We start from the raw sequence: 21,971 nt of genomic DNA on the forward strand, positions 1-21,971 counted from the left end.
GTAGCTCTGGTACCTGGTTCATGCGCAGGTAATCAGTGAGAGAGAGGTTCTGGTTTCGGTACCAGCAAACATGTGTGATGGTGTTTGGTCTTTGGCCCTGACCGAGGAGATAGCGAGGAGGCAGCTCTGGTGAGACAGCCGGAGAGCTGAAGACTGAGAGGATGAAGAGGAGAGAAGAAAGAAAAGATGTAGAGACAGAGAAAGGGAAAGGAAGTGTTAGCGTGTTAGCTTGGAGAGGAAAAAAAAAGGGAAAAAGAAAGACCAGACAGGAAATCCTCCAGGTCTGTGGAGTGGAAAATGTTAAATGACAGAACATTTCCTTGCATGCACATTATTGAACAGCTATCAACTGCATAAGAAATGAAGAACAAGCTTTACAGGACACACTTCAGTGAAACAGTGGAAAGACAGTCACCAAGAGGAAGAAAAGAGGAAATTAAAGGAAAATTAAAGGGTTAAGAAGAGAAGGTGAAACACCGAGATCCACCACAAAGCAACAATAGACGTTTTTTCTTGACTCCACTGAGTGATGATGAATGGTATTTAGACGTGTGTGAAATGACCTGAGTCTGTGTTTTGACATATTTATTCAGTGTGTGTGTGTGTGTGTGTGTGTGTGTTTCAATGCGGGCAGAGGAGGAGTACCTCCACAGCCAGGCTGTGATCAGACATAGACACGCTGGTGTTGCGGTGCCAGCACACATGCATGGTTGTGTTGGCACGATGGTGCGTCTGCTTATCCAGTGAAGTGCGGGAGGAGTTCATGTCATCCTCCGACTCCTGTTCCAGAGAAACCTCATCAGACGATCCTGAGGGAGGAGGAGGAGGAGGAGGGGAGGAAGGGAGGAGGCGGGGCAGGAAGTTGTATGGAGGAAAGGGATAAACTACACATTTTGATGACCGATGCAAGTGTAAAATTGCCACATAAAACATGCGTTTCTACTCTACAGATAGTCGCTGTTCATCTTCACATAATTCTGAGGTGAGTAGAAGCTCTTACGGTTGGAGTGATCGCTGAGTCCAGCATCGAGGAAGATGCTGGATTTCTCCTGTGACTTCTTGGCCATGTCGATAGCGATGTTCAGATCCTCAATCCACTTGCCCATCTCTACTTTAGAGCTGAAATCACCAACAGAGAGATGATGACACAACAGCACACTGAATTACACATTGACTCATGAATGCATTTATACATAAGCACAGCTGAACTAACAGATCCCAGCAGCATTTTTCAGAGTCTGTGTTACATGATGTGACGTCTGCTTGGTTACTGTTAAAGGATAATTCTAGTTTATTACCACACGAGCAGTCAGACAATCAGTTTATTCTGTTATGTTTACTCAGCCTTAGGTTTCTCTTCCAAATAATTTCCACTACGTTTGTGGTTTCTTTAAAACCTGTATGATCGTCTGGTTAGGGTTGGTGTGGGTGTGTTGTTTCAGATACCGATGAGACGATGAGATATGATCCATGAGGGAACACTGCACTGCTCTGGAGAGGTATCACAGCAGTAATCGTTTTATCTGTGGTCCTGACGGTTGTGAGGTAAACAGTAAGTAGGTAAGTGTTGTTGTTGTTACAAAGTGATGTACCAGGAGTGTGTTTGCATGTGTTTGATTGGCCAATGCTGTGCTTTGCTGGGTGACATTGCATTGTGTTAAGAAAGTTGAGCCGGGTTCAACTTCTTTGCCAGACGACCCTGCGTTTGCATCCTCTCTGCATCCACAGACAGAGCGGCTGTGTTCTTTCATGCAGGGTTAATGCTGTGATAAACTGGAATTATCCTTTAGTTCAGGAATCAATCTTTTTGATTTTTTATGATCAAAATATGCCAAAAATATATTAATTGTTCTTTTCACTCAGAGCGAATGTATGTTTTGTTTTACAAGAGGAAATTAATTATAGACTGCTTTCTCTACATTTACATGCTCCTATTACTCATTTATTAATAATCTACAAACATTTACCCCAAAATAATTGATCTCTGTTCACATTTTAGAATAACACTCCTCACATCTGACTGAATCTAGTTTAACGTATGATCCAATTCACATGTCTCACCTGGCGGCCACTACGATGGTCCTCTGAGCAGAGTAGATGGTGAAGCAGTGTGGGACTGACCACTCGTTTTCACTTTCCTCAACCTGCAGACAAAAGAGAAAATCAGAGAACTTCAGCCAGATGTCTCATTCTAATGGTTATTTGAACAACTCTGTTTACAGTGAATGATTTTAAATTGGGAATTGACAAAAAGGGAAATAAAGTGAGAAAGTTTGACTCTCATGTCACAGAGAGAACTCTCTGCTGGAGCATCTATACATCTGGAGGTAAACTGTGGTGGGTTCATGTCCTTTTCAAAAGTTTAGATGTGTAGCCTCTCATCAGCACCCAGACAAAACACACCTAACAGTTTTGGCAAGAAGAGATATCACTACGTCCTGCTTATATATTTTTAGAGACCGCTCATGAGATGGCCATGGTTTATTTTACTTTATCTTATAATTGCAAGCACTGACATGATTCTGCATCTTGAGCAATCTGCTAGGTGTGCTTTCTTTGGCTACGTAAGCATGGGAGAAGAAGGGTAGGGTTTGGGCATCCAAGCTGGCAGAGCTCAGAGGACTTACCGGTGCATCCAGCACTATGAGCTGCAGCCAGGAGTAAAGCAGAGACATGTAAAGTTAGGAGACCGAGGCCCTCCCTTCTCAACACTCTGAACTGATACTGAAAATCCTAGGTTTCATCGTCATGGTGGGATCTTTACGGGACAGATACAGGTTAACGAGGGACAGATGTTAGACAGGGTGAACTAGAGCTTGTGTACTCACTATCATGCCATGGAGGGGCAGCTGTCCATGCACTTTGAACTGATTGGTCGCTGTAACACCTTTGCTTGTGTAGAGCAGCATGTCTGAGAACTGAAAAGACAGCAGGAACAATAAGTGATATGATTTGTAGTTATTGAAGTTTTAATAACAGTTTCAACAGTTTTATACTAACCAGGAAAAACATTCTTTGCTGCAGCCCCTTCTTGGTGAGCTTGTACAGACATCCCTCTCGTATGAACTCCTGGAACACAACGTGGTTGTTAGATACTGTGTGTGTGTGACACTTTTTACCCAGTTTTGCAGTGCCCTCTACCCTCTGCTCCAGGTCATTGCACTCACCCTGCCTGGTACTGTTAAGTTCTCTATTCCAATCAGGTCTCTCTGCAGCTCTGTTAGCTTCTGGAAATTCTCCAGCCGGATAAGACTGCTCTGGAGCTGTGTAGCAATATCTGCCACCTCCTTCAGAGCCTCTGTATGGAAACAACATTATGAGGAAAAAATACTTACATCAGTGTCTTATAACTCCTCTTTTGTACTGACAACACAACCAAGAAAAGAGGAGTTCTCACATTTTGAAAAGTATTTGCATTGAAAAAAGTTTTAACACTCAAATCTCCAGCAAGAATCATTTGAAGTAAAACTACAAACATCTAACAAAATATCACTACCATCAATGGAGAGGAGCATCAACCTACAGTGAAGCCCCTTTCAAATATGGAACATACAAGATTGCTTCTTCAATCTGTTAGAGTAAAGACTTTATTTAATGAGCATCGTTAGTGTAAGGACTTCGCCTCTACTAAATGTCTTAATAAATCTTCTTTCCAATTTCATAATTTATTGGATAGAAATTCTGCTGCCTATTTTATAATGTCTGACAAGATGTTAAGTTGGGACTCTCATTCAGTTTGTATTTCCTCACATGATTTATGTTAAGTATTTTGCTGGACTTCGATGATTTACATGCAGCATGATAAGTGAAAATACAGGGAGGGAGTCAGCAGATCTGATCTTTCACCTACCATATATAAACATAATTTAGACTCATGCGACACAAAATAAATCTAAGAATCATCTCATTCACAGTGTTTTATAGTTTGTAGAACTGATTTTGTTTTCTTTGTGCATAAAAGATGATAATTAAATCATAGACTTATCATAATGCTCTTAAATTGTGTGTATTTAATCTGTCTCTGTATTGTGCTGTTGCAGCTTTTAATCTGATGACATTCAGTTTGGACTTGTTTGGACTTACCAGGTCTGACAGGGTAAGGCTGTATTCAGACCAAATCAGGCGGTGCAGCATTCAGCCACGGGGTCGAGCGGAGGTGTTTGGGGTTGTGGGCGTGTTTATTTGTGCTCTAGAATGTTAGTCTGAAAGTGTTTTCCTCTAAGCAACCTTCATCAACTTCTATTGGTTTTACTAAATAAATCCTGTATTTCTCCCTCAGTTTCTCGTGAGATAAATTGAGTTTATACAAATAGATCGGATGAGGACTGAGTGAGTTTTAGAAAACTTTGCACCAAAACCGGGCCTTTGCCGAAGCCCTCTTCAACTAAAAAGTGAGATGGTGTTGTCATATTAACATTAGGTGAGACGACTCACCCTTGCAGTCGTCGTGATCACGGTGTGAAGGAGAATAATGCTTGCATAGTCTCTCCAGGATGAGCTTATAGTGCATGAGGCGCTGGATGGGCTTGAGCAGGAATGTGTTGAGGGGCAAGTAGCAGACCTTCTGCAGCTCAAACTCTTTGTAAACTGTCTCCAGCTTCTTCAGCCTCTTAGTGGCTTTCTCCAGTTCTGTTAACACCTCGTCGTGCTTCTGTAGGTAGCTGGTGAATTCCTGAGGAGAATACAGGACGTTCTGTTTGTCAGCTGAACACGTAGAGGAGAAGTGATTTGAAATAGAGTGCTAACAAAGTATTCTCACCTTAAGAGCACACATGTTCCTCAGCATCACGTCACCAATCCTTTGGTAGTCCCCTTTGACGTGAGCATTAGAGCGACCCTCCCTGAGGATACAGGATACAGACACTTTACTTCCATCTCATCAGGAGCTTTGATATTTCTTATCACACACAGAAACACTGAAGGGGAACCTACCAGAGAGCCAGCCTCTGGTCCAACTCCTTGAGGAAGCCTCGGTGGAACTCGTAGATTGGGTCGATGTTGGAGAAGAGGAGGGTCATCAGACCGTCGGGCATGGCGTTTTCTTTGATCACAGCACTGCGAAACCACTGGGAGCAAGAGAGGGACGTTAGACTATTGATACACATTCTCTTAATAAAAATACACTAGAGTGTACCACGGCTGCACGATTCATCATATTAAGATCACAGTCTCAGTTTGGGAACGGTCTCATTTAGGGTTGTATGATATGACGATACATGTCGTGTGAGATGGGAAAACTTCTATCGTTTCATATTATGCTCTATCGTTTATTTCGTTGTGTCGCAAATCACACTGTTAACAGCCATCTTTTGCATGGGTTACATTAATAAATGACTTTTTGGCTTTTTACTTGTGAAGCTTTTATTGCATTTACAGTAAGATAATGAGTGTAGTTATTGTTAACTGTCCAACACTCCATCACTGTCTGTCTCTCCTCTGCTCCGCTGAGCTCCGTGTGTGGAGGTTCCACCCACGGTGAAACAGAGAGCAGAGGAGAGGAGATGAGAAACTAACATAAACATAAATGACAGCAAAATGCAGTAGAGACTATGTTTATTATTGTTATTTACCAAATTTACGTGCACTTGTTTAATTTCAGCTCAGTGTGGGAGTCTCTGCTGCATTTAGCTGTCATTTATGGTTGCGCTAATCTCTTCTGTTCTCTGTGGTTCAGCGAGGGCGGGACTGAGCCCTGTGTGTGTGTGTGCTGCACACACAGGAGAGACAGTGAACCAGGTGAAGTACTCGAGTTGATGACAACTACACTTGTTACGTTACTGTAAGTGCAATAAAAGCTTCATGAGTAAAAAGCCAAGAAGAGTCATTTAATCCGTGCAAAGGATGGACAGACGACGGCGGGGACACGGACCAGAAACTACTTATTCATTGACTTTACAGAGAATGTGTTATATTGTGATATGTATTGTTATCAGGATATGAAATAACCTATAGTGGGATATGAGATTTTGGTCAAATCGCACAGACCTAGTCTCTCTTTTTTTTGTAATCATGATTCTGTTGTGTTTGCATCAAATCAAATGATCCCCAAGCTTGATCAACAAATGACATGTACATTACTCCATGTGACAATCTGCACACAGGAAGAGGTAGACAGGACATACATGTGTGAGTAACAGGAGTAACATACAGTGCAGGAAAAAGCTTTTTATTTTATTTTTTTTTTTTTTAAAAAAAAAGGAAAAACGGAAATAGTGTCAGAATCACACAGTGACAGGGAGGAAGAACAAATAAATCTTTCCAACCCCTTTCCTGACAAAAATCCTGTGCTTTTTCTGTTGTGTGGAACCGGATTTAAAGACTATGATGACTGTCAAAAACATTTATTTTGCAAGAAAAGGATCAATAGGGTGAAACTGTCAAGGATCACACAGGACTGAAGCAGCTCTTACCTGCTGGAGTTTTGAGGTGGAAAAAATGGTTTGTTAAAAACAGGTCAAACATTGTAAAAGCAGTCTCCCTTCATAACTAGACTGGGCCTATGTATTTTGGGGCCACAGGTGAGCTGTGTGGTAATTACAATATTTTATCTTTTTTTAATTACACACACAGGATAACATTTGTTCAAATGTGTTTTAAAGAGCAGACAAGATGCTTTGTTGATTATTCTTATATTGTGTCCATGCAGCTGCATCTGTTTGTTATGTCTGCATGGATTACAACAGATATTATTTCATTAAAGGACCACTGTGTAGGATTTAGTGGCATCTAGTGGTGAGGTTGCAGATTGCAACCAAATGAATACACCTCCCCTCACCCTCCCCTTCCAAGCATGTAGGAGAACCTACAGTGGCTGTGAAAAACACAAAAGGCTCTCTCTAGAGCCAGTGTTTGGTTTGTCCATTCTGGGCTACTGTAGAAACATGGCAGTGCAACATGGAAGGCTCCGTGGAAGAGGATCCGCTCCCTATGTAGATATAAAGGGCTCATTCTATGGTAACGAAAACACGATTCTTATTTTCAGGTGATTATACACTAATTAAAACATACTTATGAATAATATATTCCATTTCTGCAAAGTCTGTTCCACTAGATTCCACTAAATCTTACACACTGGTACTTTAAAATATGGTGTCCCTAAAAATTGTGATAAAAAAATTGTGACCTCAATTCTGAGTAGAAAATTGTGATTCTCATTTTGACCAGAGTCGTGCAGCCCTCGTGCATATACACCATCAAGGACAACTCACCACTGTGATGACCTCAAGGTCTTTAAGGTACGTTCGCTCTGTGGTCAGAATCTCTTTGGCAATGAAGTAGGCCTTATCGGTGGGATATCGCTGAGGGCAAAGACAGATATTAGAGAGATGGACAACACACATCAACTATGAAAAAAAAAAAAAAAAATACAATCTTGCTATGCCACAGTGATAAAGAGTTGAAAATATATTTCCACTCCATTATCCAAAAACTTCCGGTTCTAAACTCCTAAAAGGGTTGTGAGGCAGGGGGTGGAAGGGTGGCATGTAAGCAGTGTACCTTCCTCCTGCCCTCCTCCTCCTCCTCTAGCCTGGCATTGGTGCCCACCTCGCTCAGGATGGGGCTTTGCAGGGGTGACACGGCCTGGCCTGGCAGGCTGAGGGTCGACATCTGGAAGGAGGGCGACAGACAGAGGGGACCCTTGGAGTTGAAGGGCGAGAGCTGGGGGCTGTCCACGACTGAATCTGTTGGAAGAGGGAAAACACACATTAAAAACTGGATGAAATCAGTGTTTCAGAATCATTCAAGAAAGATGCCTCCTTAAATGAGATTACGGTTGTTCTACCCAAACAGGACAAACATGATCTTTTGAAATGGGTGGAGTTCATGTCAACAACCACGCTCTCTACACAGAGTGGAACTTTTCACAATAGCATTCTTGTGAAAGTGCTCAATATGTTGTACACACTAAGACATTCAATGGTAACCTTCATCTTCACCTAACCTGTTTTTAATACAATCATCTTGATTCCTCTCAGAGAAAAACACCGCACTTTAACAAAAACATGTGGGATGGTTCATCACACACATTGGCCACAAATGAAAGGGGAGACAAGAGGGAAGACCAACGCAAGTAATGGTTGCTACATTTTCCCCCCGCCATTATTTTCAGAGAAGGACAAATGATTCATAGCCAACTTCACTGAGCCCGCTTCCATTACAGAGAACTGCCTCTGCTGCTTTTGTTCTGCCTGCGAGCTTTGCTACACAACAAATCAGGAGACAAAACGGCAGATGAAACACTAGGCTATCCCCTTTACTGAGTCATGGGTCACCACAGCTGTTCTTCCACTTCTCTAAGAAAAAAAAAAAAGAAAAAAGAAAAAAGGAGTGGGGGAAGGCCGAGGGAGGGGAAAAAAAAGTCACTAGTCGACCCGGAAATAATTGCTCACGCAAAGACTTATCAGGAATGTGGCTTGTCTGGAGGGCAGAGTTGTTTATAGTTTATCTGAAGTGCCTCGCAAGGGAATGACACGAGAAGGGAAGAGAGCGGCCATCGGGCTCCATAGCGGGAGGACGGGGGTTTGCTGTGGAATGGCTTGGCACAAAGCCTGTTTAAACAGGGAGCAAACACACACACACACACACACACACACACACACTCACTCAGCTGGAATTAGGTTGAGGAATCTTGTGTACGAGTTTGACCCAACCCCCAACAGCAGACGGGTCTGTTGCCTCAAGTATAAAGAAAAACGACTCCACGTATTGATTTGTTGCTGCTTTTTTCTAATGTTATACTGGAGAACTTAATTGGATAATTAACTTCAACCCTCTAGAAGGACACGTGGACACTCATCTAGGAATTAAAAGGACTGGCTAATGTGTGGGAAACTTAGGAGTCAACAAAGACAATTTGGAATAAGCTGCTCCTGTATTTGACTCCAGCTTTTAAATTATTCAAAAACACAATAACAGCACACCTATTCATAATATTTTCAATCTGGTTTCTTGAGAAAATCACCCAAACCTCAAGGGATTGTTTCTTTGCTAACATTGCACACATCTACAAACTGTTATAAGATTTTGGTTCAAAGACAGAGGGCGAGGTAAAATTTGTCCCTCGTGATCTGGACTATGCACAACTTTGTCTCGGTCATTAGAAGAATATCTAACAGCACTGTGGTTTCTGTTAAAGCTGTTGAAAGAATTACATCACCAGTCTGCAGCTCCAAAAGAATTTTAAGTCTGACATTCATGGTACCCAAAAGTGATTACTTTATTCTTGAGAGTAAAACATACAAACATAAGTACAGGTTGCTTATAATTAGTAAATATACATGTTCAGGATTACGTGATGATTACTTGGTGCCTAAGTGCAGTTAGCTTAGCTGGTTATATAATTGTCAGCCCCGTCATTTAAATCTTTAGTTGAGATGTGTAAAGTATCATATGGCAGAAGAGGAAGGCAAAGAAAAAAAAAGGCATCTGAAACAAAATAATGTCCCACACTCCGCAAGGTGACACAGAAACAACTGTCCACACTTGTGAATGTAGAGAGATTGCAAACACACTGCTATTTGCCATCCTTCAAAATGACAATGAGAACAGGTGAGTATTTAACAATCGTCTGTCATAATATCTGAAGAGGAAAAATATTCATTTAGGTAGCCCTTTCCCTCATTGGTGTTCACCGGAAACATCTCAAAAGTATTGAAAAGTAGACAGAAACGTACACCTGAGATATGCATAAAGCATATTGCATTAAAAGAGTTAAAGTAAGTGCTTTAAGGCACTGTGGTGCAAGTGCGGCAGACAAAAGGAGACTCTGTAACATGCACAGAGAGCAAAAGCGACTGTTTTGAGGAGGAAATTACATCAGCGATGTAACAAAATGCTACTGATTAGTATGTTATCAACACAATATTAGCCTTTCACGTTCTATGGCACAAGGAAATCCAACTTGACACGACCAGATACCACATCTGAGGCCTGCATGTTGGACAAAAATAATAATTAAATGATATTAAGCATGCATAATTTTGTGCATGCTAGTATGTTAGTAACTGACCACATGACTGCAAACTATTGTTCCTATATCATCGCTTAAACACATACAAAAAAATCCAGCTAATATAAAACAAGCACTGAGAAATTCATAGCTAATGTGCAAAAGACCCCCGTTTCCTTCCAATAAACAGAATACCATGTTGTTGGTATCCTGAAGATAGCTAAGGCCAAAACCCTGAAACATTTCTTAAGGCCACATGCCAGAAAAGAGACAAAGCAACATCAATCTTTAACCATGTACTGGTGGTAAAATAAAAACCGTATCGACTATATCCAAGGGGTTTCCTGGAAGTTAATGATGGTTTCAAATGTTGAAAAGCGCTACATCTAGATGCTCTGCATTCTAAATTTTAATCATTAACAAGTACTACTGTATTAAACTATCATATACAGATTACTAAATTTAGCTCATTTTCTACAGAAGCACAAATCCTTACATACCTGTAAGATGATACATTCATTTTTGTAGCAAGTGGTGTTAACAGTGTACTCAATGGCTCATCAGTACACTGCTTACATTCTTCAATGCAACTCAACATTAAGTATTATTAATATTTGTGTTGTCTATTTTGGTGGAAAGTTATTTTAATCCTATCGAGACATCATAAACCTAGCAAAATGTAAAGAAAATGCTAACCTCTGACATCTATTACATGCTGTGGACTAGTGTGATATTAAGAATGCTGACATCCACTTCAGCCAGCAGATGTCAGTGAAGCACAGTACCAAGAGTGCAAACGGAAAAGAGGCTCCATGGCATGTCTTGTTAAGAAACGTTAAATACAGAAGGATCAATGAACCTGGACAACAATCGGTTTCATTTGTACCCTGAGATTAGAGACAGATTACCATTCACTACTCTACACTCCACAAGACGTACCATCTAAGAAATTCCATTTAAAGGCCAGATAATGATGATTATTACTGGCAATAGTCAAAATGGTAGTTAAATGTTTGTGAAGTACTTTTAAAATTAGGATATCACATTTTTATTTGTCAAGCTATAGTTTAAATACGCTAGAAATGATCAAAAATACATTACATTACATGAATCACATATTCCTTTTATCAGCTATTTTTGAGTTTAATTCAATTGAAACCTATTATGCCAGGCCATCAAATTAAAAGGTAGATGCAGAAACATTATTTTTCTGACATCCTGAGTTGAAGTGGGAAGCCAATCTAACAAGACATTTCTATGCTACCTTGTATATTTGTGATTAAAATGACGTAAAAAAAAAAAGTGTTTAAGATATAAAGCTTCCAAAGTAAAAAGCACAAAATGTTTTGCATTTTCTGAAATGCTTAAGGCATATACCCCAAATGCACGGTCAACATTTGCTCTAAACAGCCTGAATGTTAAGATAAAACAACTGACAACGACAAAAGACTATGTCATTCAAGAATCTCATGAAATTAACAGCCAAAACTTAATAAAACAGAGTTTCATGAGAAGACAGGAGTGATTTTAAAAAAAGCACCACAACATGACACAACATGTCAAATCACTGATATAAACGAAGGCTGTTGGAAATCAACTTAAAAATGATTGGACACCAGCAATCAATTTATAAGCCTAAGTTTCAAATGCTCCAACTATCTCTGTTACCATGGCTAAAATTACTCTGTATGTCAAAAGTGTTGTTAAGTTGAAATTGTATTAGTAAAGCGTGAAATGCCGCTGCTTATTATTATTGTTAATTACAATGTCACTTATTTTTTTTATGTTGTATAATTTGGACAGCCCCTGACTGAGGCTTCAAGTGCTGTAAGGACGTGTGCTTTACATTTTAATATGAGGTGATCCAGAGGGGTCTGCGAGTGCCAGGGTCTGCAGGCTATGACACTGGAGGAGGAAACCCTCTATTCCATTGGTCCCTGTCAGCGGATTACTGTAAAACAGGTTCTGCTCAGGGGGAAGGACACTGTCAGAGCCCCAGTCCGAGTCTGAATCTGAGCTGCCGTTCCCAGAGCCCTCAGTGGCTGTGGGCGGGTAGCTGAGCTGTTCCAGCTGCTCTACTAGGTCACTAAACTGCACAGCAGAGCTGCTCTCAGAGCGCACAGAGTATGCTGGGAAATTGACCATTGAACTGGCCTCTGACTGGATGTCAGACCCTGGCAGACGCAGCGAGGAAGAGTCAGGGCCTCCATAGCCCACTGACATAGACTCACCTGCAGAGCTGAGCCCCAGGTTGTCCAGGGAACTGCACTCGGAGCGGTTATTAACCAAGGAGCTAGTCTCAGAATTACCTACAATGCTATCGGGGAAGGGATTGGTACTCCCATTCAGGTCCTCAATGCCCACGCTAAAGATCCTGTTTTTGCTGAGGTCAGATTCCTCGACATAATCAAATTGATCTACTTTATCATCGAGCCCAAAAGAGTAGGCCTCAGCCCCCCCGCCATAAAAAGAAATTTCAGTGGGGTCATCATCTATGAACTCCTCAGTGACATGCAGTGGTGAGTTGGACACTGAGAACATGGGATTCTGTTTTGTACGCAAAAGCTCTGCCTCAAAAGCCTCAGGTGTAAGAACCCCCTTCCTCTTCCCTCCACCCCCTCCCACTGAGGATCCAGTTCCCATTCTCCCACCATGCTTATCCTCATTGCCATTTTTGGAGGGCTGTGATTGGGAAGTGCCACTCTCTACACACACAAACAAGGGGCTGCAGTGTCCTGCTGCCTGATTGCTAGGGGCACCTTGAAAAGCGTAGTGAGATGGGGGAGCGGCCTTGACAGGTTCTTCCTTCGGAGGGCTGGGGGGTCTGGTAGCTTGAAGAGGGGACTGAAGCTGTTGTTGCTGCTGCTGAGGAGATGCTGGAGACTGGCTCAGTGTGGTCAAAGGCTGGGGTTGAGGTTGGAGTTCTTTTCGTGGGGGAAAACTGGAGATGTGTGCTGGGTGGAAGGACACAATAGCAGAGGAAGGGGAGCCTGGGGCCCTGAGACTGTCATTGAATGACAAGCTCTGAAAAAAAAGCAACACAGACATGACAAGGAAAAAAGAAAGTGGAAAGTAGTAAAGGAGAAGACAATTGTATTAGTTTATCCATTAGAGTGCGATGTATGGAAAGTATTAGTTTCACTTGTAGAACTTCAAAAATGCATCAAAATTGTGGCTACACTGACCTGTTTTGGCACATCTGTGGCTAGGGAGCGAGCAGACATTCGTATTTTACTGTTCCTCCTGCAACGAGAAAGAATTTCATGTCAGAATTTGAATGATGAAGGCAGTGGGGAAATATTTCCCATTCAACACTAAGGAAGAATTAGAAAGACAAACAACGTGTCTTTCCGATTCACAGTGTATTTATATGGAAACACACCTCTGGTATGGGGTTCTCTTTGCTCCATTTTCCCTGACATAATCCACAAGTTGCTTCTGGGTCCTTCCACTGAAAGAGAGAGTTTGGAATCAAAACACTGAATAATTATAAACACCACAGAAGCAGCATCTTTGATGATCAACTTTTGTGTTTCAGTGTAAAAGAAAACATAATATGGGTGCAAACAAGCAGACATGAAATATAACACATTACTGTACATGTCTTTTTAAAGTATCAGTAGTTAATACCTGTATCTGAATGAAGAGCCTCTAGTGAAAAGGACAGCTTTGGATTTGGGTTGGGGTTGGTCAAAGAGACGGAAAAATGAGTGGTACTCCACACATATCTTCCAAAAGATTTTACACTGGTCTCGACTGGCCATCATAAACTCAAGAGTGTCCTGATGCGGACCCTAAAAACAAAGATCAAAAAGAAGAAGCTGATAAACAAGCTGATCTTCACACGTGATGGGGAATCTGAGACATACAGAGAAAACAACCAACATCCAACTTAATCTCTATTAATACGTACATGGACCTCTGGGTGGAGTTTGATCAGGAACCGTTTTCTCTTAAAGCTCAGTTTGCGAATCTTGGACCAATTGAAGGTATTTATTTTTGTGTGACCCTGGGAGAAAAATAAGAAAATAAAAGAGGAATCTTTAGCAACCTTGTTAGGGTTTGAGGGTCATGTTCACAAAAGAAAGCTGGTATGAGAGCAGCAGTCACCTGAAAAACCTGAAGGCCCATATGAGCGACAGCCAGATTGATCTTGGTGCCCTCTCGGTCAGCTGCTGGGTGGAAGCGGACTCCGTACATCTCCAGTTTACGGGCAATCTCCAGGATTTGGAAATCTGATTCAGCTGGAGTCTGTCCCCTAGGATAAACAACACATCAACACTCATGAGTGATTAACATGACCTCTTCATGCTGTTTTTGTAGTACACGGGCATGTCATGAGGGATTTGTTTGTGAAACACATAAAACTTAAATGTCCAATTTCCTGATGCACACAAAATTTCAGTTGTTGTCCTATTGGATCTTAGTACTCTGAATGACATGGCTGACCATGTAATACTGCTATACAGACTAAAAAATAACGATGAATTTTCAGGCACTGTCCAACTTAGATTCAAGACCAAAACAACGCTAACAAATATGTATCTCAATAGACTAACTAATACTAATAGTGATGTATGGAGTTCTCCAAGGCTCAATCCTTGAGCCTCTTTTATTCAACCTTTACATGGTTCCATTAGGACAAGTTATACAAAACAATAAAATGACACATTATCATTTTTCAACATCCAAATTTACCTAGGTGAGTCATTAATTGCCTACTCTACCAAAGATGTTCTCCGTAAGTGCACTAAACATATCCAAGACATCAAAGGCTCAGTCTCTTCAGCTAAAGACAACACTGAGACAAAAAGGAAAGACTAAGAATAGTCTCAACCCTCAAAACCAAGTCAGTGATCTTTGTGTAATCAGGGACTCTGTTGTTGACTTCATGTTGCTGCTCAAATTTACTTCAAAGCACTCATCATAGCAATTCTCAGTTCTCTGCAATGGGTTCCAGTGTGTCAATGAGTAGAAAATGAAAAACTGCTGTTTGTGAAATTTTAAGTGAATCATTCCATAATTTGGGAAATGCACTCATTCATTTTCTTTTTTTTTAGATTATTTTTTAGGCATTTTTGACTTTATTGGATAGAGGATAGTGAAGTGGCAGACAGGAAACAAGGAGGGAGAGATGGTTACGACATACAACAAAGGTCACTGGCTGGAATTGAACCTGGGACGCTGTGGTAATGTGGCATGTGCAGTAACCATTCGGCTACCAGGGCGCTCCAAATCGTTCGCTTTCTGGCAGAGCAGTAGATAAGATTGATAGCACATATAGCTAGATTAGCTCAAAGACTGGAAACACAGGGAAACAGCTAGCCAGGCTCTGTCTGAAGGTAACAAAATCCACCTACCAGCACCTGCTAATTAACAAGTTACATCTTGTTTGTTTCATTCATGCAAAAATATCAATTTGCTGTTTTACTGGGTGTTGTTACATGCTGGACTATTTCTTGGCCATGACCAGTAACTTCCTGGAGTCTCAGGCTGACTCAGGCTGTCTTGGCGACCACTACCAACTGACAGATTTGTTCATGATATTAAAAAACAAGAACTTTAAGTGTTAAATGCACTGTGTATGAACAGCAACACTGAACAATTTAGTTTGACTCTGATTCTCTTGTGGTTGATCACACTTAATGTTGACATACAATGCTGAAAGTGCATTAAAAATAATTGTGTACCTCAAATGAAAAAAGGTTAATATTTACAATTAACTGACTTGTGGAACATGTAGTGTGTAGCCTTATGGTCCATCTGCTATCTTTTTTTGATTTACCACGTAAAATTTAAACACAGTAAGATTGTATCATGACTTGTATGTCGAGTAGTGTGACTTTAAATCCCTTATAACTTCGAGGATTTGAGAGGCATTACCTAAAACCATGTGATTACAACCAAACAGCATGTTAGGAAGACATATCCATCCAATCATCACCACATTCTAATTTTGTTCATCCGTTAAGCGGTGAAATCTCCTTAGGGCCCTCCCCTGCCCCACTGGCCTTATGGCTAATAGACCGGCCAGAGCAGGGGATTAGGCCAGGGAACTCGCCGCTTGTACTTCCACACTGGCAACCAAGGGAAGAGATTAGCAAAGGTCTTTAGAGCCGCCTAATACACTGAGTTGAAAAGAGCCCCTATTGGCCATGGAATAGTACCATGCTAACAAGGAGGCTGGTGGTGGGAAAAGTGCAGTGAGTGGTTTTGTGACACTCAGGACTCTGAAATAAGACAAACCCCTTCATTACAGTTGTTTAGCAAGAACACACACTTGTTTCAGCTCAGTTACCTCATCTATGTTAACACTAAACATTTGTGTTTAAAGCCACATAAAAAGGGGCACAGTCAACATGACACTGCTTTCAAATTCATGCGATACCCTCTGTTGGATGTAGTTTCAAATTTAAGACGGACTAAAAAGGTTGGACGCAGTAATGTGTAGTTAAGATTCAAAATTCATGGTTCCATCAACTTTTTCAGTTAAGAGTGGCATTAATTTCTGAAACACTCCAAACTTCCAAACCACATGCAAACACTGAATGAGCCAATACTCAATCTTACTCAGTAGGTTGGACTGTTACTTTCATTTAGGTCTCAGCAGAGACAATAAAAAACAGCAAGAGTCAACAAGTGATGACGTTTCTACACACTTAACAATAGGAACCGATAGATGCATTTGTGAACTATATGTTGAACTACAGAGTGTGTGTCATCTTCCATGAAAGTACATCATTTTTCATTCCTTACAACAGCTGGTGTTGCTCCTCACTGAGGTCATATTTCCACAGTGGTACTGTTGTGGTGTGTTGTAATTTGCTGCAATCATTTTGTTATTTCCACTGCATCCTCACAGCAGGGAATGATCGCAGTAACCCACAATATTATGGCCCTGCTTGGAGTGAGGTCACACCGTGACAGCCCCCGTCATCGACCAAGCTGTGTCGACGTCACAGTAAACTGGCTTAAAACTGGCTTAACACATGGTCAGGGATAGAAGGCAACAACTAAGATTGACTCTTGTTACTCTAATAAAGCTGTTTTTGTTGACTTTTTCGATTATTTTTAAAGATCTGAAAATCAGCAATCATACTTTTACTTCAGTGTTTTTAATTTCAAGTATTGTATGTACGTCTTGTCATGATTAACTGAGCAAAAGGAGTTAAAGAGAAGTTCTGTGAGAAATGGAGGAAAGCTATTTTGTGGTAGGACTGAGACACTGTGTAACAATAAATGTGTACCGGCCTACAGCTCTATTGACACTGTTTAGCATGTTTATGTCAGCAGGTCAGAGAAGTAGCTAGATCCAAACTGGCACAGCCAAGTGAGGCAAAGGCAGACTGATAAGGCAACACACAAATATGATTACAGAGCTTTAGGTCAACATGAAACATGGGTGTAGGACAGACCAGACGGAGCAACTTACAGGTGCCTGCGGTGGAGCTCCATGATCCCCTCTTGCACCTTCTCTTGGTAAGGCAACAGCTTGTTCGTCCTCAGGAAGTCCCTGTCTGCTACATCATCATAGTCACCGATCTCAGCTGTGGTTTAAGATAAACATCTATTTAGAGAGGCTCCATTCTTTTGTTAAGGCCGTGTGCACATTTGATTGGGTTGTTGATCAATACCAATGATTAAACTGTTTATTTTACTTAATTTTAAAGCTTAGTAAGAGTGGAATAGAAATGCCTGATTCTCTTTCATCTATCAATTCCTTTTCTGGCATTAGTTATTCATATATACTTCACATACAAATACAGCTGTGCTTTTAAGTTATATGTAGAGATATGAGTAAACACACGCATTTATATCCAGTTTTTTAGCATATGTAACCTTGTATGCCTGTGAGAGTGAGTGTTTCTGTGTGCTGAAACAAAGCTGTCTAGACCAAACCACTGTAATTTTACAGCTGTTGTAAATAATAAAATGTGACATTGAAATGCAGTCAGTACACTAAGAAAAAGATCTTAATCTTGTACAATAAAGTATATGTACTGTGTATTGTCCCTTTCAAATTAAAAAAAAAAATCAACAACTGTAATTAAAATATCAGCTTAAACGTACACTGGACAAGGTGAGAGGCGAGCAGGGCTCCAGTATTTTCTGTGCAGATCAACCGACCCTCCATTAGATCTCTTTTCATCTGCAGGGAGAATAAGTACCTATAAAAAAAAAAGCACAGAGGCTTAGTGTCCATCTGTTTATGCTCATGTGAAGTGAATAAGCACAAACCAAGCTTATCATGGATTATACTAAGTGCCTTTATCAAAGTTAAATGTCATTTAATGGAACTTTACTAAATAACTTAGAATTACTAAGCTGGTTATTTATTGATGTAAGTCTACACAAGGATAGATTTTTTTTTGTAATTTACTACAGTGGAAATAAATAAAGTACATGCACTTACAAAAAAATCCTACTGACTGCAGCTAAGCATTAAAAGATTTCCATTAACATTTTAGAGGGGGACATATATTACAATTCCCTGAAAACAATAATCATGAGCTTCTGAGAGAAAAAAAAACAGTTTGTTTTCTGAAGCCCCGCTACACAGGCATGAGATAAATGCAATATCCAGTAGGAAATTACAGTCACTGACCTCGTGTACTCTTCCTGCAGCTGACCTGGGTCTGGAGGAAAGAATTTCACTGACAGTCTAAATAGCGTATTTGCTGGTCCTGAAAAAAACGAGAACAGATAATCAGCCCTCATCCACAATTTCATAAGGTGAAATTTGAACTAATATTTGAACTCACTTACTTCTGACTTGTCTCACAATGGGTTTTGTGGGTTCCAACCAAACCTGAAGTGAAAGAAAAAGCACTTACACTTAACCATGTTATGAGCATTTTTTTTTTTTACAAAATTTGACAGATCATGACAGCTCTATCTTAAATGACTCCCTTACTATACAGAGAAGGTATGTCTAAATGGTAGAAATGTTTTGGGTAAAAACTGGCTTCTAAGTCTCGCTGTAGGAGCCTGCTTGCCCTTTTACATCTGGGCCTGATTGAGGGAGGAATGTGCTAGATCCAGACAGATGCATTGAGAAACTGGTATCAGCTGATATTTGCCTGAAATCTTCTTTCGACTCATATGTACATACCTCTATACTGTATGCATGTGTTTGCAAAATAAATTAAGGAAAAGGTATAGATACTGGCGCAACTAATCTGCAAACAATTAGAGACTTAACGATTGGTCGATTCATTCATTAGTCAAATCAACTATTCTTTTTTGCAACTCTTCTGATTGTAAATTTACCGTTTAACTCATTTGCAAGCAAATCTTTGATGGTTCCAGCTTCTCAAATCTGAGGATTTGCAGTTTTTTTCTTGTCTTACTGTATAGCAGACTTCATGTCTTTTGGTTTTGGACTAATTGTTGGACAAAAAAAAGCTATCTGAAAACATCGACTCGGGCTCTTAAAAATTATGGTGAGTATTTTTCACTATTTTCTGGCATTGTCTTGATGAAATGATCAAACGTTTGAGAAAATTGCTAGATTAATCGATAATGAGAATAATCATTAGTTGCAGTTCTTCAAAACAATATTTGTGGGTCAAAAATGCCAGTCACCATTTCCTAAAGATGGGAAATATGGCATCTTCGAATGCCTGGTTTTATCCGACCGACATTTCAAAACCAATATTCAATGTAGGAAAAGCTGCAGATTCTCACAGTAGAGAAGTTTAAACAAAGCAATGTTTGGTATTTTTCTTGAAAAATGACTCAAATGATCGATAAATTACCAAAACAGTTGCCAAATAATCAAATGATTGTTTAAACTCTAGTATAGCTGGCTGAACGATGAAATGGTTGGCATTTATTTCAAAAGACTCTGACATGTAGTTCTCTAAATTAGCATTAGCATCAGGTCAAAACATCCTGCTTTGGTCAGGATTGTTGGTTAGAGGTATTTAGTTCTAATCATCTGTAGTTGATGCCTTAAACACAGCGCTTGACTCTCAGACTGCAGAACAAATGGACTGTATATATGCAGTGCAAGGCTTTCCGATGCTCTTGCTAAGAATATATGAGCTAGAAGGCTGGTGGGTCTTATAAACAAACACCCGCTCCGTTCTCTTTGAAGATAATAAATGTTTCATATATCTTCTCTGATGCTCTATAAAAAAAAATCTTGGTGGTCTTGAATTCCACTGATGTTTCTCTAAGAGTAAGACAATGGAAAGTATGACATTTGTATACAGGCACTTGTGCCAGACAAGTTAAAAATATTCCTCGATTATATACTGCTGAAGTCCAGTGAAAACAATACTACTTCACTGCTTGCACTGCAGTACAAAGCTACAGAGGAGCGACAGAGTCTTGTTGTCACCAAGCTGTGACCTTTGAAGCTGTGACTTTTGAAACGCTGTTGGCTTTTCCTGGTCAGTTTTTAGCTGATACGTATAATTAATTTGCATGTGTGTGTTCCTGGATATTCAATGTGTCCGTTTCTACCAGGAAACAAAAGACACAGTTGACGGTGTACATACCCAGTTCATCTGCATGTTCTGAAACTCGAGGCCAAAGTAATCACTCTCTATGAGGTTGCCTCTCAGGAAAACCTCAGAGAGAAGGGCCTGTCCAAAAGCTTTTGGCTGAAAGAAAGAACAACAGAAGAAGAAGGAATCGTTATTTTCATCACTGTGTCAACACAAAGATCTTAAAAGTCCACTAATGATAACATTTTATAATCTCAATGGGAAGAGAAATTGCATTGTTTTAACTAAAAAAAGTTTGAAAGCTGATCGACTAACATAGGTGATCGACAGCAAAAACACATTTTTGCTTGTGCTGAGGTGAGGAACGCCATGCATGTGCTGTAAGTGAGCACAGAAGAAACGCTGTCTGTCTGTGTGGTGCAGAAAATATTTGGCATCTGTAAATGATCCACTTCATTGTGTGTTTTATGGCTGCATATGCTCCATCTGTCGATTCAAATAGTTTCCTCGGCTTGGATGAGCAAGTCAACTACAAAAATGTGTCCTACTGTACATTTATCGTTATCTGGCCCAGATAAGAGTGCAGCTGAATCACACGCAGGAAATCTGACGAAGTTTACCTTCTCAACGCTCTGGGGTTTGTTTTCACTAAACGAAGAACTAATTACTATGTACTAAGCACACACTGCACTTGAGGTTTGGAATCCTTGCCTGTGACTTTTTGAGAAAATTATAGCCTGAAACATCTGGTTGTAATGTAAAATAGTATTTTTAAAAGCCTTATAAAAAGAACTGCTTTGCATTGGCTAAAGTAAAGCGTTGCAACTCAAAGAGCACCGGGAGATTTACTGTAGTTAGTCTTTTCATTACTGTGATACGATCGTATGTTCTGCATTCAGAAGATCTATGAAATGCAGGTGAAACCTACTGACACGACAAATGTTAATTTAGAAATCTGTTGTAGAATGCCATTTTCTGTGCATTTACAGTGTCCGATTACAGCCGGCCTCAAACAGAGAACAAAAACCCGGTGTGTTAAAATACTTAACCTGGGTTGTCTTTGAGTACAGGCCAAACATATAATCCAGACAACATCAGTAAGTATTCAAAATGCATCAGTGGCCAAATGTAAGGAATATTTTGAGGTGTTTTTTTTTTCTCTCTGTTCGCCTCATTTGGTGAGGTTGAGTGAATGCCATTTCAACAAAGAGTCAGTGTAATCGTATACTGAGCGCTAAGCAGACGGAACCGATGTCTGAGCTGCTTTGTAAACAAAGTCAGCAGAGTAAAAGCAAATCTTTCATGCAAATTAAGACAACATTTCCACAGAATAATGCTTATTTTTTGCAAGTTTCCCTTTAAGGTTTACAATGTTCGCCTCATTCCTTCATTGTGCGATATAAACAACCGTCTGCATGTATAATGAACTAAACTGATGTGTTGTAATTTGAGTTAAATTCAGGTAAAACAGTATTCAGACTGCTAATTGAAAACATAAATAGTAATATCAGACAGGCATAATCACAATACTGACATGACATTTACAGTTTACAGATCTCTTAAGTAAA

The 21,971-nt window shown here is 40.2% G+C and overlaps 2 protein-coding genes across 4 annotated transcripts in view; both read right to left on the reverse strand.

The window, feature by feature from the left end:
- The window catches only part of scly (selenocysteine lyase), a 372,304-nt gene that overhangs the window by 104,090 nt on the left and 246,243 nt on the right, over positions 1 to 21,971 (reverse strand). The window lies entirely within an intron of this gene.
- Positions 1 to 21,971, reverse strand: part of farp2 (FERM, RhoGEF and pleckstrin domain protein 2) — a 30,795-nt gene that overhangs the window by 2,463 nt on the left and 6,361 nt on the right. The window contains exons 3-24 of one of the 2 annotated variants that reach the window (XM_044362429.1): positions 20,455 to 20,559; positions 18,716 to 18,758; positions 18,555 to 18,633; positions 18,020 to 18,117; positions 17,382 to 17,496; positions 14,060 to 14,207; positions 13,863 to 13,958; positions 13,580 to 13,743; positions 13,332 to 13,400; positions 13,135 to 13,192; positions 12,709 to 12,973; positions 7,546 to 7,682; positions 7,209 to 7,298; positions 4,933 to 5,066; positions 4,760 to 4,841; positions 4,435 to 4,672; positions 3,168 to 3,298; positions 3,001 to 3,069; positions 2,829 to 2,918; positions 2,062 to 2,144; positions 1,001 to 1,119; positions 646 to 809 (exon numbers count right to left, since the gene is read on the reverse strand). In XM_044362429.1, the coding sequence (XP_044218364.1) occupies positions 646 to 809; positions 1,001 to 1,119; positions 2,062 to 2,144; positions 2,829 to 2,918; positions 3,001 to 3,069; positions 3,168 to 3,298; positions 4,435 to 4,672; positions 4,760 to 4,841; positions 4,933 to 5,066; positions 7,209 to 7,298; positions 7,546 to 7,682; positions 12,709 to 12,973; positions 13,135 to 13,192; positions 13,332 to 13,400; positions 13,580 to 13,743; positions 13,863 to 13,958; positions 14,060 to 14,207; positions 17,382 to 17,496; positions 18,020 to 18,117; positions 18,555 to 18,633; positions 18,716 to 18,758; positions 20,455 to 20,559 (2,577 nt within the window). Of the gene's footprint in view, positions 1 to 645; positions 810 to 1,000; positions 1,120 to 2,061; positions 2,145 to 2,828; positions 2,919 to 3,000; positions 3,070 to 3,167; positions 3,299 to 4,434; positions 4,673 to 4,759; positions 4,842 to 4,932; positions 5,067 to 7,208; positions 7,299 to 7,497; positions 7,683 to 12,708; positions 12,974 to 13,134; positions 13,193 to 13,331; positions 13,401 to 13,579; positions 13,744 to 13,862; positions 13,959 to 14,059; positions 14,208 to 17,381; positions 17,497 to 18,019; positions 18,118 to 18,554; positions 18,634 to 18,715; positions 18,759 to 20,454; positions 20,560 to 21,971 lie in introns of both variants that reach the window. The other variant, XM_044362428.1, reaches the window with a different exon arrangement.

The sequence above is a fragment of the Thunnus albacares genome, chromosome 9, assembly GCF_914725855.1.
Source record: "Thunnus albacares chromosome 9, fThuAlb1.1, whole genome shotgun sequence".
In the NCBI taxonomy this organism is placed as follows: domain Eukaryota; kingdom Metazoa; phylum Chordata; class Actinopteri; order Scombriformes; family Scombridae; genus Thunnus; species Thunnus albacares.